Raw genomic sequence first — 16,085 nt, forward strand, 5'->3', positions numbered from 1 at the left:
CATGCTGTATGATTTTGCTGTCTGAATATACCAAATCAAACGTATCAGACTTAAAACCCAAGCAACCCTGAAGAAAGCTTGTCTATTGTAGATTTTAAGCTGCTGGTAGGATATAACTTTTAAAAAATCACTATGCTTTCACATTATAATCCTATATGTGGCTTCACTATGTCTACTTCATGGCTTTTATTAAGTAATTTGACCTTCGCTAGGCGTTGTAAAAATGAAGAGCAAAGTTGAAATTTTGTGTTTGTGGGCGGTACTACGACTGACTAGCTTAGCAGGGAGACGGAGCGGAAGGCATGCCGTAGAATGGACGCTTTCCTCCGCTTTGATCTGAGCGTCAGAACGCTGGCAGAGTTCGAGGGGAAATTCGGAAGAATTCACCGTATTCCCAGCCTCTAGATAAGGTAAAGACTTGCATTAATTACAAGCATTTTAACCGTTACGTCTGATTTCTCATGTTAATGGTTGTAGTCAATGTGCTCTGTGCTCTTATTCATCATGCCACCAAGGGCTGCGTTCCAGTCTTAGATGCACTTGCGAACTTCCCTAAGCACTAGGGGTAGGCGGATCGATCCTGAAGTATCAATACTTTCGATACTGAGGTGGTATCGAAAAGGATCGATCCTCACATAAAAATATCGATCCAAATTTGTTTTTTTTTTATCAGTAATTTTTATTAATTTAGAACGCAATTCAGTGCGTAAAAAAGCTTTTAAGTTGAAAAATAAGCGAATGTTAGCGAATAATTGCGTAGGGTAGAACAATTTATTCTAGTCAGCTGGATACAAGACGAAACTAATCAATCACAGAGAGCGTTCAAAGCTGGTGCTTCTCTCACAGTGCGTTTGTGAAACGAAGCCTTGTTTAGATGACAGAGAAACAATTGGGAGTTATTTCGCAATAAACAAATTAAAAGTTTACATAACGGTTCAACATGTTGACGTAAGTAAGATTTGTATAATGAAATTAGTATTTTTATTCAACAAGGATCGATGCATTAAATTGATCCAAAGTGACAATCAAGGGTTTTATACTGTTAAAAAAAAATCTATTTCATATAAATGCTGTTCTTTCAACTTTGTGCATCATGATACATTTTATGCAAAATGATTTGGTTTCCACAAAAACATAAAACTGTTTTCATTGATAATAATAAGAAATGTTTCTTGAGCAGCAAATCAGCATATTAAAATCAATTCTCATCATGAAGGATCATGAAGACTGTAGTAATGATGCTGAAAATTCAGCTTTGATCACAGGAATAAATTACAGAATAGACTATGTTAAATTGTAATAATATTACAGTTTTTACTGTATTTTTGATCAAATAAATGCAGAAGAGAATTAAAAATCTTACAGCCCCCAAACTTTTGAACAGTAGGCTAGTGTACAATAGTGCATTTACTATAATTAGGGTAGTTTGGTAAAAGTCACTGACTAATTACAGGCGAGTTGAGAGCACAAATCACAAAATATTTAGTAGTCACGAAAACGTATTCAGATTTAGCATATTAATGATGCATTCACCTCATAAATCATGACACATTGCTCTAGCAGAGGAAAGTGCATGTAAGTTCAAGTGAATGCTTTTAAAATTAAAAATTATTGGTATCGGTATCGATATCAGCGATAATGGCCCTGTATTTACTTGGTATCGGATCGATACCAAATTTTGCAGTGCCGCCATTTTGAAGCGGACATACCCTCCCTTGCTCCCTCGATTTTGACCGAGGGAGCGAGTCTACTTCATATGTACACTCCAGGCAGCTCCGTATACCACAATGCAACACGATTGTGACGTTTAATTTACCCCACCACAAACAACTATGATATATTATTATTATTTTAAATGTAAACAACTCAAACACATATAGAATGCTGCATTAAACAATTTCGTAAGGGAAAAACATAAATCAAATAAATCAACCCCAAATTGCAAAGGTTCCGCCAGTAGTGGGCAGGGCACTCATGCAATACAAGCAATAACGTACATCCGAGTGAACGAGACAGAGGGGAGTGAGGGCAAGACAATTTTGGACTGGAACGCAGCCTAAGGGTGATTTATATTGAAATAAAGTACGTCACAACAACGCGTCTGTTGAACTAAGTTCAGAACTGAGTTTGCGTCGAATTCCAAAAATCGAAATGACGAATTACATTAATCTCTTAATCATACAGTAGAGATCGCTAAGACATGTGACCAACTGGGCGGCGACGTCATCAGAACGCAAAGAATTATGGGTATGTTTGGCCCGTTAACATGGGCTGGCATAGCAGGCTAGTGTTCTGGCATGTAAAAATAAAAATAGCGTGAAAAACAGAATAGGCTAATCCTACTAAATGCTGGCTAAAGGCTAAAGAAAACATTGTCGGACCATACCAGAAAACTGTCGTCCGTTCAAAAGTAATGTTTTAAGCACCACACTCCTCGCTCTCTCTCATCTATCTGCATGCAGTCAGAATTCATGTCAAGAGAGACGCGATCGAACTGTGTGTGTGTGTGTGTGTGTGTGTGTGTGTGTGAGAGAGAGAGAGAGAGAGAGAGAGAGAGAGAGGCGCGGGCGCGATCGAACAGTGGAAGTTGGAAACATAAAAAAACATACTCCGTCATTTTGTTCATAGAGGTTATCATTCAAACTGCAAAGTGTTTACTTATATTTGTGTAACTTACACTCGCAAAAAAAACACAACATTTTGCTTTTGTCACACTTTAAACTCTTGTCAAACTGTAACCTACAACTGTCACCCAACCAAACACACAGTTTTAAAAGCAACATATTTATCCAACCCCATTTCAAAACAGTCTGTGGGTTACATCTTTTGGACATTAATCATATCGCATTGGTTTTCATTTCTTTTCTTCAGAGCAGTTACATATTCTACATTGATTAAAAAAAATCAAATGTGTTTTTAATGGTAGTATAATTTTATACGAAAATCAATTATTTACCATTCAGATGAGAATAAAGTTAGGGTTCATTAAAATTAAGGAAAACAAATATATTGATCCGTTCTTATAGGATAATTCAGGTATTTAGCACTTTGAGTCTATTTTCTAGTTTGTTTTGGATGAACTAAGTTAGAGTGGTGGGTAGAATTTTGACGATAGGTCCTGTCTCGACTTTTTGAATCTTTTAGAATCGCCTATGACCGCTTCAGAGTGGCTGTCTACGAGCATACACAAACATGTCCTTAAAACAACACTTAACGTTGGTTTTCAAAACTGTGCAAGAAGGACTATTGCAATTTATAACACAGCAGGTAGACGGCATCTTGAACACTGCGTTCTTCCCTCCATGCAATCAAGTCTGGCGCCTCCTGTTTGTGCCGCGGATTCCCAAAATGCTTTGCGTTCACCACTGGCAATATGTCACGATGACGTCACATTAGCAATCTCTGTATTTGAAGATGCGTATAACAGGCATGAGTGATGGATACATGGTCTACATTGACAGACAAAACTGTTTGACCTGTACGAAATGTTTTAAAGTGCAGTTGGATATGCAAATGTTTTACAGATAAGGATCTACTTACAAGAGTCGTACAAGTCAAATAATAATAATAATAATAACATGTATATGATAAACACTGACCTGATTGAGTTCTGACGTGATTGTAGTATTTTTAGACGAGGGCAGCCATATTGTCAGTTGGCAGTTGATATGGTTGATGTTGCCGCCCACTGTATGCAATACTTGGTATCAATTTTATTTAAGCTTTAAGACTTTAAAAATAATCTATATTGTTAAATACCACCATTAAGCATTTGATTGTAGGTTATTTTGGACTTTAACTTTCTGAAATACTTGCCCTGTGCTGGTAACTGTTTGGGAATGTGGCTATTTTCTAGATGGTCTAAACTAGTGGTAGAAAACTTCCAGAGGGCCCCAATAGATCTTGGAATCTTAGCTTAGATAAGAGGGCCTTTGAATATTGTCTTGGACAAAGGGGAGCTTGGAGTCAAAAATGTTGACAACTACTGGTCTAAGGTGGTCACTGGATGAATTAGATGCAATGTATTCTTGTTATGTTGTAAATGACTTAAAGGGGTGGTAAAACTGTTATGTTGCTGTTTGAGCATAAACAACATCTGCAAAGTTACAGCGCTCAAAGTTCAAAGCAAAGGGAAATATTTGCTTTTAAAGCAACACCAAGGAACTTTTCCTCCGCGGTCGCCCTACAGGTTGGAGGCGGAATTGTCCATTACCGCTGTTGTAAATAATTTAGCCTACCGCAGCCTACAGTCAAGGACAAGGTAGAGTATGATGCATGATTTTATGAAAGACATCACAAACGAAGAAAAACTATGTATGCCGTAAAGCAGTCGAATTTTGTAGTTCTTTTTTTGCTCCGGTTACATAGTGCCAGTAAAAGCGATACAGACCACATCAGGCTATGGCAGACATGCCATTTAACCTATTGTAAGTCGATGTACCATCACAAGGGTCTTGGAAATTTATTATGAAGGTTGAAAAACTACATAGTGTTACCTTAAAGAAATCAATTTCTAAGGACTACAGCAAACGGCCGGTAGGGACAACACGGCATTCCTCCAGGGTTGCTGACATCACTAACCCCACTAAACCCCTCCTCCGAGAATACTAAATAAGGGGGCGAGGCCATTTTTGCTTTGGAGAAGAGTTGTTGTGGTATAGTAGGCTGCTGTTGCCGCAATGCCGTTGAAACGCTGTTATTTTCGTCCGGATTGCAGGTCCACTTAGTTCTGCCTTCCTAGGGTCGCGAGAGTTAGGGATCAATGGTTACAATTTATTTTTAACTCGGTCCCTCGTAATTATTACCCAAATCTCGCTCTCTGTGCTGCACATTTTACGTAGGAAAGCTTCCACAATCTTGGCGAGTTCAATGCAGGATTCGCACAACGGCTTGTCCTGAAAGATGGAGCAGTTCCAACTTTAAGAACAGAAGCTGTTATTTACGGGCCACAACCTGTAAGTATGATTTATTTTTCGTTGTGTTTTCCTGTAATAGTTCGTATTGTTAATTGTACGTTGTAGCGAGGAAGTAAACAAATGAAAACGCTGTTTGGCTCTACAAACCAGTTTGTTAATGCTCATTCCTACTTAACGTTATCCGACAAACACCTAACGTTACGTTACAAACTTTTTTTTAATCTCAACAGTGAACTTGGAATTAGTGTAAATTATTCTTTGATTAGAGCTTTTATGTATTGTTTATCGCTTGTTTATCTACGGGCATGCTAAACATGGTTCTGTGTTTGATTTGGCTACAGTAACGTTAGTAAAGCCAATGTTTAATGTTCGTTTTGGATTAATAGTTCTGGCGACAGATATTTGGCTACAATCGTTCTAAAAATACAAAAGTAACGGTGCCATACAGTCAGTAATGATCACTATAGATCTGCAGTCTTTACTCAAAAAAATCCCTTTGAGGACTGTAGAATAATTTGTTAGAACTATTATATGAAATTTTTGTTTATGAAGCTTATTTTTTGTAATACTATAATAATTAGTACAATTAAATAACAGCATATCTAAAAAGTAATGAGACAACAACAACAACAAAAAACAAACCTTCTGAAACGTTGTTTAACAGCCATTCTTGAACAGGTTCTGCTCGATCATCTTCAGTAACATTCTCTTTTGGTTTTATTGACGCCAATTATGATGTAATCATAATTTCTTTATGATAACATCAAAGCACAAACTAACGGTAAAGGTAAGGGGCGTGACGTTTCCGGAAAACGTGCAATAGACGGTTAGCGAATCACAACACACTGGGCCAGCTAACCAATCTGAGCCCTTTGCGTATTTTTGAGGGACTGGCTTCATAGAACCCGGAAACCATCAGACCGTTTTTACAAGGAGGGACAGAGCAGTGTAGAATAAAGGTAAAATATATGAAAAATAATGCAATTTTTTAAAAACGAAGCATGAACACATGTTACAGTGCACCCCACAAACACAATCAAGCCTTAGAAAACATGTCTTTTACCACCCCTTTAATGAAAATGAGTTTCAACTATTGGTTTAGGTACAGGTGTGGTGACAGGTCATTCCTTCAAAGTGTCTTCATCACACTCGTTAGAACAAACATTTTCTGTTGTGTTTTAAATACACAGATGAATCACTTGACCTTCTTGATCTTTCATCAATATTAACTTGACTGATGAATTTCAACTCATCTTGTGAAGAATTTATCTCTATATTTATATATATATATATATATATATATATATATATATATATATATATGTCTGGAATTGATCTGGGAAGTATTTAAATGACACATTGTTCACACTAATTAGTTATGCATTATGGAATTTCTTTAGATAATGGACCTTATCCAAAATTAACACTTTGGGTGTGTTGGTAAAAAAATATGTGTATCACGTTCCTGTGTAAGCATCATGTGTCATTGAAACACAAAGCCAAAGGAGTGACCTTACAAGGTTTGGCTTGTTTTTCTCAGATACACTTACATTACTGTGTTGATTGTAGCATTGGTTTCCCTGTACTAAACAGTTTCCAGACCTGTTTTACATTTTAAGTAACTATGACAAAACATATCATACTTTAGGGGTGATTTTAGTAAAAATGTGGCGATTTGGAAGGCCATCGGGAACGGAAGTGTTAAGATGGAGATGCCGAAGGTCATCAAAAGATGTCTGCTGCAAACTTCACACCAGGGCTCTTGAAACAAGTAGGTGTTCGATAATCTTAAAAATTTAAATAATCAATTAATCAAATTTGAGTTTTATTTTATTTATTTAGAAATATATCAACACACACATAAAATATATATTTTTAAAAACATATCTTATGATCACCAAGGCTGCGTTTATTTGATCAAAAATAGAAAAAACTTTATTATTGTGAATTATTATTACAATTTAAAATAAGTGTTTCTATTATATTATAATTTTTTATTTCAGTATTATTTGATGAATAGAAAGTTAAACAATTTATTTTAAAATTATATTGATGTTAAAATCATACTGACCCCAAACTTTTAAAAGGTAATGTATATCAGATTTATATCAGTATGCATCGGAATGTATATTGTTGTTTGTTTATTTTGTTTTGTATAATTGAAATAATAATTGCTCATTTCAGCCTCTAACTTAAGCCTCCGATCAGATGGCATCTGCGGTAGTGTAAAACAACGTCACTTGCCATTCCCAATGTAAGTATAATTCTGAGAGAATTTAATCCAGCATTTCCTGATGCAGCATCTATGTCTAGTGTTTTCAGAAAATATGTTTTGAAATTGTCTGTGTGTTGTCTCATCAGCAAGAAAACAAGCTCTTATAGAAATACATGGAGGGAACTGAGAACATCTATGTGCTATTCCATCTCTGGATTCAACTCCAGGTTCTTTTGTACCTATGAGCCTGTAACAGGTGAGTTTATGCATTAATTGTTTACATTTGGATCCCATATTAAAATATCCTAGGGATTTAGTGCCTCTTAATCAGTGATCATTCATCTCATAAAATAGCAGTGTATTTCATGCTTGTATTAACCAGCAGATCCCATTGAGATCCACAAACAGAAGTTGGCATTATGGTTCAGTCACCTTCCTCAAGAAGAGAGGCAATTCGGGGGCTACTTTTCTCCCGGAACTATGCATGTGGAGCCACTTATCCTAGAGCGTCATCCTGATGAGGATAGAGGCCTTAGTCCCTTCAAGGCAAAGGAAAGGGTATCTCCACGTCCCTCTCTCACAGTTGAGCAGCTCTTTGATGCTAGTAATAATGGAAACAAGGCACGAGGACTAAATGTTTTGTTATATGGGGCTGTCGGCACAGGGAAAAGTACTGTCATCCGTAAACTGGTGCTGGATTGGTGTGCTGGATCTATTTACTCCCAGTTCAAACTTGTGTTGCCCTTCTCCTGTGAGGATCTCGCCCATTTATCCAAACCAACATCCCTTCGAAACCTTGTAGGCAGAAAATACATGCACCTTCTCAAGACACCTTATCTTAGTGGAGATAATGACAAGGCTAAGGATGTCCTCTTCATCTTTAATGGAATGGAGAAAATGAAGCTGGATTTTCGTATCGGCTCCACAGAGTTATGCAGTGATCCCAATGAGGCTCTCCCATCAGGAGCTGTTGTTGTTAATCTGCTTAGGAAGTACCTGCTACCTGAGGTACTGCATGAGCTCAGCTCTTTATTCTTGAAGCTTTTTTTCTGTGACCTGGCATGTGAAATCGTGTCATGTTCCAGATTAAATGGGTCGTGGTTTTGTGATGTAATTACCATGGGTTAATGACATGAAACTCAATTTTGAGCTAAATCTTTTTTTTAGATTACAAATACATTAAAACTGCAATTCATAAATACAGTGACTTTAATACACCTGCTATATGATGAGGATTTTTTTTATTTCTGTTTAATTTATATTTTGTTTCTCTGAAGAAAAAAATAATGATATTCTTGAAAAGAAAATCTTTTCAAGTGAACTAAATTTGTAATTTATTTTGTAAAAATGTGACATATCAAAGTCATGTAGTGCTATCAACAAACCAAAAAAGAAAGTATAAAAGAGAAAGTTATATCATAAAGAGGACCCTGCAGACCCTCAGGGCTGTGTGCCAGGGTCAGTCTCTTATAATATCAGACAGATAGTTTTATGTTAAACATATATAAACATGGATGGAAAATAATGATAAAGATGTGTACACATACTTTTAAAATTATATTCAAATAATTACTTTTTACTTGGTTAGATTTTACATTTATCTACACTTTTCTTGACAATTATACAAATGTTTTTTAAAACCATATGAGACCAAAATAAATTTTGAGAATATATTTATAAGAACTTAGCACATGTGGGGAATCTTATTTATCATTGGCCTCCCTGCCTTTAGATTAATGTTTATTGTAATTCATAAAACATGTTAATTTTCTTACAGGCCAGCATTTTGGTTACAACCAGACTATCTGCCGTAGACAACGTTCCTAGAAAATACATAAAACGTTATGTACAGCTCTGTGGCTTCAATGATCCTGATCGCCAGAGAGCCTACTTCACCAGTAGACTCTTGCAACAGAATGAAGAAAAGCCGGACAAGGCTGCCGAGATGCTCATAGAGATGCTTTACCTAAATCTACAGCGGGAAACTCAGTTAGCTACCGCCTGCTTCTTACCATCTTACTGCTGGCTCACATGCGCCACTCTTCATTTATTGCATTTTACTGATACGAAGGCACCAATTCGAACCCTCACTGGCACCTACACCAGCTTCATGAGGCTCAACTTCGGAGGAGAAGTGATAACTTTGGACGGAAACGTCTCTTCACAAGAGCAACAGAACTCATTAATGCTCTATGTGGTTCGTACTGTTGGTAAACTAGCTTTTGATGGCATCACCAACAAACGGACATCGTTCTCCGATGAAGAACTGGAGCAGTGGGTAGGTGGCAAGACAAAAACGGACGAAGAGCTCCAGCAACTGGCGGTGTTTCGCACAGATGTGGTTGATTTCTTTCTGGTGCCTCGTGATGATCATGGTACAGATCCCGAAACTGGTGGTAGACGCTACGTGTTTGCTGTTCCCGCCATGCAGGAATATCTAGCTGCTCTTTATGTCGTTCTTGGCGAGAACAAAAGCGTCCTGGAGAAGTTGACTAAGGAGGTTTCAGAGGCTTTGGGACAAGCCAGTGAGGACATCACAAGCCTACTCAGCATCCTCTCCAAAATCATACCTTTCCGAATCTTCGCCATTTTCAACTTGCTAAAGTTGTTCCCAAAACTCTTTGAAAAATTCACCAGCCTTAGCAAAGGGCGTATCGCGAACACCATGGCTGCGGAAATGTTTCGTTCAGAGGACAGCTTCAACGAAGATGTCTTGGACCAGGTGGAGCAAAGTCTGCTGGGAGTGCATGGTCCTCAGCCACAACAGGAAACTGACACCAGGGCGTTTGAACTCTACCCTATCTTCATGGGAGGACTACTTCATTACGGGAACCGGAGGCTGTTAGACCAGCTCGGATGCAACATCAAGAGTCATACGGTTGCTCAGATCACTCGTGCTCTGAGAAAACACCTGATCAAGGAGAGTAAGAAGAAGCAACCTCCTGAGGAACTCATGGACCTTCTGGTCCTGCTGTATGAGTTTCAGAACCCTCGACTCACTGCTGAAGTCCTACAATCCATCAAGACCATTAACTTGTCGACTGTACGCATGACACCACATAAGTGCTTTGTGCTGAGCACAGTTCTGGGCTGCACACGCTCAAGCTTCCACCTGAATGAGCTCAACCTCTCCTCCTGCCACATCACTCCTGAGTTACTGCAGATGCTCTGGCCAGCCTTCCATCACACTAGCAACCTCAAGTGAGACTTGAACGTACTATAGAGAAAACTAGCTAATGTTTTGCATGCTTGAATCATGTAGTGTTGTGCATAAAAGTAGAAACCTTCGGAGCATACTGAACATCTAACATAAGCTTTTTGTTTACTTCTTTAGATATTGCTAAATCTGATATTAATACATGTTTTGACATTCAGTTGGTTAGTGTACTCAAGGGCGCATCAACTAGCAGTCTGCTCTTCTTTCAAATGTTTCCTACTGAGAACAAAAACTAGCAAACAAAAGCCTTAGAAGTTTTGCTGGTCTTCCAGACTGGTCAAGCTAGTGTGATAAGCTGGGTCTCTCAACATGACCAGCAGATTTCAGTAGAGGAATGTATGGGTGAACTTTTACAATAAAGAAAAAAAAAGTATTGTTAAAAAATCCTAAAAAAAAATACATCACTTTTTCCACAAAAATATTCAGCAGCACAACTGATAACAATAAGAAATGATTCTTGAGTAGCAAATCAGCATATTACAATGATTTCTGAAGGATCATGTGACACTGAAGACTGGAATGATGCTGAAAATTCAGCTTTACCATCTCAGGAATTAATTACATATTAAAATATATTAAAATACATTTAATTTTAATTGTAATAACATTTCACAATACTACTATTTTTTACTGTATTTTTGATCAAATAAATACAGCCTTGGTGAGTATAAGAGACTTCTTTCAAAAGCATCAAAAATTCTTACCAACCTCAAATTTTTTAATGCGTTCATACCTCTGATTTATACTAATGTTCATATTAATGCGTTCATACCGCTGATTTATACTAATGTTTATATAAATGCGTTCATACCTCTGATTTATACTAATGTTCATAAAAACACACTTTAAGTGTGTTTAGTGTTTTTCATGTCAACATGTTAAATTGGCCAAAAGAATTTGATAATTAGATTTAATAATATTTGGTCCCTTTAAAATGTTCTGTCTGATCCTCTATCTGATCCTCGATAGAAGCTTGCTGAAGTGTCCTGTAATACACTGACCTCAAGTCTTATGAATAACCAAAACGTTTTTTTAATGTGCTGCATCTTATTAATTGAAAGTATTGGACCTTTTAACACGCAACTGTGTACTATGGATTCAATATTGCATTTAAGTTGCTTTGCTTGCAGAATGCAGTCAGTAATAATTACACCTAAGCACAATTACCTCATCAGTTATTGATTTTCTGCCTGAGAAATCGGTAAACTAATGGCATGCATGTGTGTTTTTGCTCACTGTGTTTTTACAGTCTCCAGTTTAACAGCCTGGGTCCCGAGTCCTGCATTCTACTGCGAGATCTCCTACTTGATCCCAACTGTACTATTAAGTCATTACAGTAAGCCTACTTTCAATAGCACATTGTTACTGTGATATATTCATTGTTAAGGGGTAGGTGACATGTTTACTGACAAAAAAATTACACTTCTGTTTTGCCGGTAAGCTTCATGTAATGTATTTATTAGTGGCATGGCATCTGTTCACTGATTCTTGAGACATGGGACAAAACATGTTAAATGTTACCTGCCTTGAGTTTTGGAAATAGCAACACTTCCACTTTGAAATTATTCAGAGATGATCACTAGAGTGTTTTTTACCCAAACACACCATTTCATTTGATTTACTCTTTATTTATACAACTACTCACTGTCGTCAGACCATAATATATTACTTCCTGTAAATAATAAAAAAAAACTAAAAAAAAAACTAAAACTAAAAAAAAATATATATATATATGTTAATTTAATATTTATATTAATATACTTCTATTTTAAAGGAGCTTTTAAATTGTATATGTTCAGTTTTCATTTAGTTAAATTCTTAGTAATTGAATGTTTATACATATGAAAAAAGTGTTTCTTGTGAATTTTGTGTTGCTCTGATCACAGGTTGTGTGACAACTACTTGACGGACGCCGGCATCAGCCATTTACTGGAAGCTCTGTCTGGTAACCACTCACTGCAACAGCTGTATCTGATGCACACGGGCCTCGGGGACCAATCGGCACAAATACTGGCTGAGAGACTGGGCCAGCATAACATGTTAAAGGAGCTGAATGTGGCCTACAACAACATCGGAGACAATGCAGCTCTCACGCTGGTCGATGCCTGTCGTGAACATCCCAGCATCCATACAGTACAGTGAGTAGAAAAATACATGTTGTTTTTATTTAATAGTCCAAATATATATATATATATATATATATATATATATATGCTGAACAAAATTATAAATGCAACACTTTTGTTTTTGCCCTGTCATTTTTCATGAGCTGAACTCAAAGGTCTAAGACTTTTTCTATGTACACAAAAGGCCTATTTCTCTCAAATATTGTTCACAAATCTGTCTAAGTCTGTGTTAGTGAGCACTTCTCCTTTGCCGAGATAATACATCCACCTCACAGGTGTGGCATATCAAGATGCTGATTAGACACGGGTGTGGTTTAGGCTGGCCACAATTAAAGGCCACTCTAAAATGTGCAGTTTTACCACACAGCACAATTTCACAGATGTCGCAAGTTTTGAGGCAGCGTGAAATTGGCATGCTGACACCAGGAATGTCCACCAGAGCTGTTGCCCGTGAATTGAATGTTCATTTCTCTACCACCGTCTCCAAAGGCGTTTCAGAGAATTTGGCAGTACATCCACCAGACCTCACAACCGCAGACCACGTGTAACCACACCAGCCCAGGACCTCCACATCCAGCATCTTCACCTCCAAGATCGTCTGAGACAAACCACCCGGACAGCTGCTGCAATAATCGGTTTGAAACACCAAAGAATATCTGGACAAACTGTCAGAAACCATCTCAGGAAAGCTCCTCTGCATGCTCGTCGTCCTCATCTGGGTCTCGACCTGACTGCAGTTCGTCGTCGTAACCGACTTGTGTGGGCAAATGCTAACATTCGATGGCGTCTGGCGCTTTGAGGAGGTGTTCTGTTCCCGGATGAATCCCGGTTTCCACTGTACAGGGAGATGGCAGACAGCGTGTATGGCATCGTGTGGGTGAGCGGTTTGCGGATGTCAATGTTGTGGATCGAGTGGCCCATGGTGGCGGTGGGGTTATGGTATGGGCAGGCGTATGTTATGGACAACGAACAGAGGTGGATTTTATTGATGGCATTTTGAATGCACAGAGATACTGTGACGAGAACCCGAGGCCCATTGTTGTGCCATTCATCCACGACCATCACCTCATGTTGCAGCATGATAATGCACCGCCCCATTTTGCAAGGATCTGTACACAATTCCTGGAAGCTAAAAACATCCCAGTTCTTGCATGACCAGCATACTCACCAGACATGTCACCCATTGAGCATGTTTTGGATGCTCTGGATCGGAATATATGACAGCCTGTTCCTGGTCCTGCCAATATCCAGCAACTTCGCACAGCAATTGAAGAGGAGGGGACCAACAGTCCACAGGCCACAATCAACAACCTGATCAACTCTATGCGAAGGATATGTGTTGCACTGCGTGAGGCAAATGGTGGTCACACCAGATACTGACTGGTTTTCAGACCCCCCCAATACAGTAAAACTGCACATTTTAGAGTGGCCTTTTATTGTGGCCAGCCTAAGGCACACCTGTGCAATAATCATGCTGTCTAATCAGCATCTTGATATGCCACACCTGTGAGGTGGATGGATTATCTCGGTAAAGGGGAAGTGCTCACTAACACAGATTTAGACAGATTTTTGAACAATATTTGAGAGAAAGAGGCCTTTTGTGTACATAGAAAAAGTTCCAGATCATTGAGTTTAGCTCATGTAAAATGGGCGCAAAATCAAAGGTGTTGCATTTATAATTTTGTTCAGTGTGTGTGTGTATATATATTATAAATCCACCTAATTTCATGCTAATTTGTGATGTTAATAGATGTTTAATGCTTATACTTCCTCCCAGCCTGTACCTGAACCAACTTACCGATGTGGGCAAGCAGTCGTTGCACGTGCGTGGTGGTCCTCGGGTGAAGGAGGGCCGGCGGGTGAAAGTCCTGGCCTCTGTAACAGAGGGTTCAGACATCTCAGAGGACTGGCATCCCATTCTGAGCGTTATTGGAAAAAATTCTCTTTCCTGGGATAGAGACCGTGTACGCGAGCAACTGCTGGCGTTCCTAAAAGACCTGGAATGGGGTCGCAAACAGCACCCAAGTTTCTGGAAAAAGATGCACTTCCGCCGAGTAGAAAGTGTTGTGAGGCAAACTTTGCGCTTGCTGGAAAAGAGCAGTTATACGGGTACAGGGACTGGTACAAAATGATGCAATTACAATTAAAGGAATAGGTGTGTCTAATTTCTCAAAGGGATATTTGTTCCTAATCCAGTCAGCCTTAAAGGGATTGTTCACCCAAAAATGAAAATTATCTCATCATTTACTCACCCTCATTCCAGCCCCTTTGTATATGACTTTCTTTCTTCAGATCAACAAAAATGAAGATTTTTAGGAAAATCATCCATCTCTGTGAATCCATTTAATGCATTGAATTAGTGCCACTTGGTTGACGCTTGAAAAACCACACTGCGATCATGACGGTAATCCATTCGAGCTCATTGGATGCATCAATGTCTTCTTCTCAAGAAAGATGATAGGTGCGTGTTAGAAAAATACTCATATTTTAATTATGAAAACTCGATTCGGGCCAATTGTCTTCTCAAGTTCTCAAATTCAGCTTGACATGATTGTATGTGCATTGTGAAGTTTGCGTGGGAAGTAACACTGAAGCACAGAGGACAGCCACTTCTTGCACAAGCTTCACAACGCACTTATGTCATGTCAAAACACCCCTCTCAAGAACGCTTGAATCACAGTAGACCAGAAGCAATGTTAAGAAGTTAAACACACCTATCGTTTAGCTTCGACAGACATTGATTCATCCACTGGGGTCATATAGATTACCGTCACGATCGCTGTGAGTGTCAACCAAGCGACACCCATTTACATGCATTTTATGGACTCACAGGTATCGATTATTTTTCAAAAAAACATTTGTTTGTGTTTATCTGAAGAAAGAAAGTCACATACATTGGGGATGGCATGAGGGTGAATAAACAATAACAGAATGTTTTCATTTTTGGGTGAACTATCCCTTTAATATTTCTCACTTGGTTTGTAAAGGGTTGATTTTACTAATCATTCTGTTTACAGCATACCCGTCTAATTTAGCATTAGGTCATTTTGAGAAAACACTGTGACAAATGTGTGTAATTTGATTGTTTTAAGGAAAGATCAATATATGGTATTCCAGAATTTTTCAGATTACTACTTGAAAAAAAAACCTTGTTGTATGATCACAAATGTTGCCATTTAAAGCCATTTCCTTTACATTTGTGTTCAGGGAGAATTTAGGGTCCCTTGTTATCATATGAATTATGTGTGTTCACAGTTCTCAAACCTTTCAGTGTAAAATCTTTACATAATATTGGAGTGTCAAATGGTGCTCTAGACAAGGTTTAACCAAGTAAGGTTAACGAAGCCAAGCCTTTAGATGCTTCTGCAATATTAACATTTCTTTTGTCTTATGGTTGAAAAAATGTTTGTACTAACAAATTATGACCGAAATTTGCTGTGCAATAAAATCAAAATAAAACTAAAAGTGCTGATGTAAGACTTTAGTCATACTGTAATGCTTTGACTTTCAATAAAAAGAGGCAGCTCATACTGTACCATCTCAAAAACAATCAAGCTTATTTGGGGAGTTTGTAGTCGGTTGTCTTAATTACAGTTGTTTATGTAATACTT

The 16,085-nt window shown here is 38.1% G+C and overlaps 1 protein-coding gene across 4 annotated transcripts; it reads left to right on the forward strand.

Annotated features, from left to right (window-relative positions):
* The first annotated feature begins 18 nt into the window (after positions 1-18).
* Positions 19-15,951, forward strand: nlrx1 (NLR family member X1). 4 transcript variants are annotated; one of them, XM_077208454.1, is made up of 10 exons: positions 47-410; positions 4,842-4,955; positions 6,565-6,687; positions 7,101-7,170; positions 7,278-7,387; positions 7,514-8,139; positions 8,909-10,332; positions 11,598-11,684; positions 12,235-12,486; positions 14,252-15,951. In XM_077208454.1, the coding sequence occupies exons 3-10, from the start codon at positions 6,582-6,584 to the stop codon at positions 14,604-14,606; spliced, it is 3,030 nt and encodes a 1,009-aa protein (XP_077064569.1). In that variant the 5' UTR covers positions 47-410; positions 4,842-4,955; positions 6,565-6,581; the 3' UTR covers positions 14,607-15,951. The 4 variants fall into 4 exon arrangements, with proteins under 4 accessions (XP_077064568.1, XP_077064569.1, XP_077064571.1 ...); XM_077208456.1 differs by having other exon boundaries at positions 7,517-8,139; XM_077208453.1 differs by lacking the exon at positions 4,842-4,955 and having other exon boundaries at positions 19-410.
* The last annotated feature ends 134 nt before the right edge of the window (positions 15,952-16,085 follow it).

This window comes from Siphateles boraxobius, unplaced genomic scaffold (assembly GCF_051911475.1).
Source record: "Siphateles boraxobius isolate OS27281-9 unplaced genomic scaffold, OSU_SipBor_1 6, whole genome shotgun sequence".
Lineage (NCBI taxonomy): Eukaryota > Metazoa > Chordata > Actinopteri > Cypriniformes > Leuciscidae > Siphateles > Siphateles boraxobius.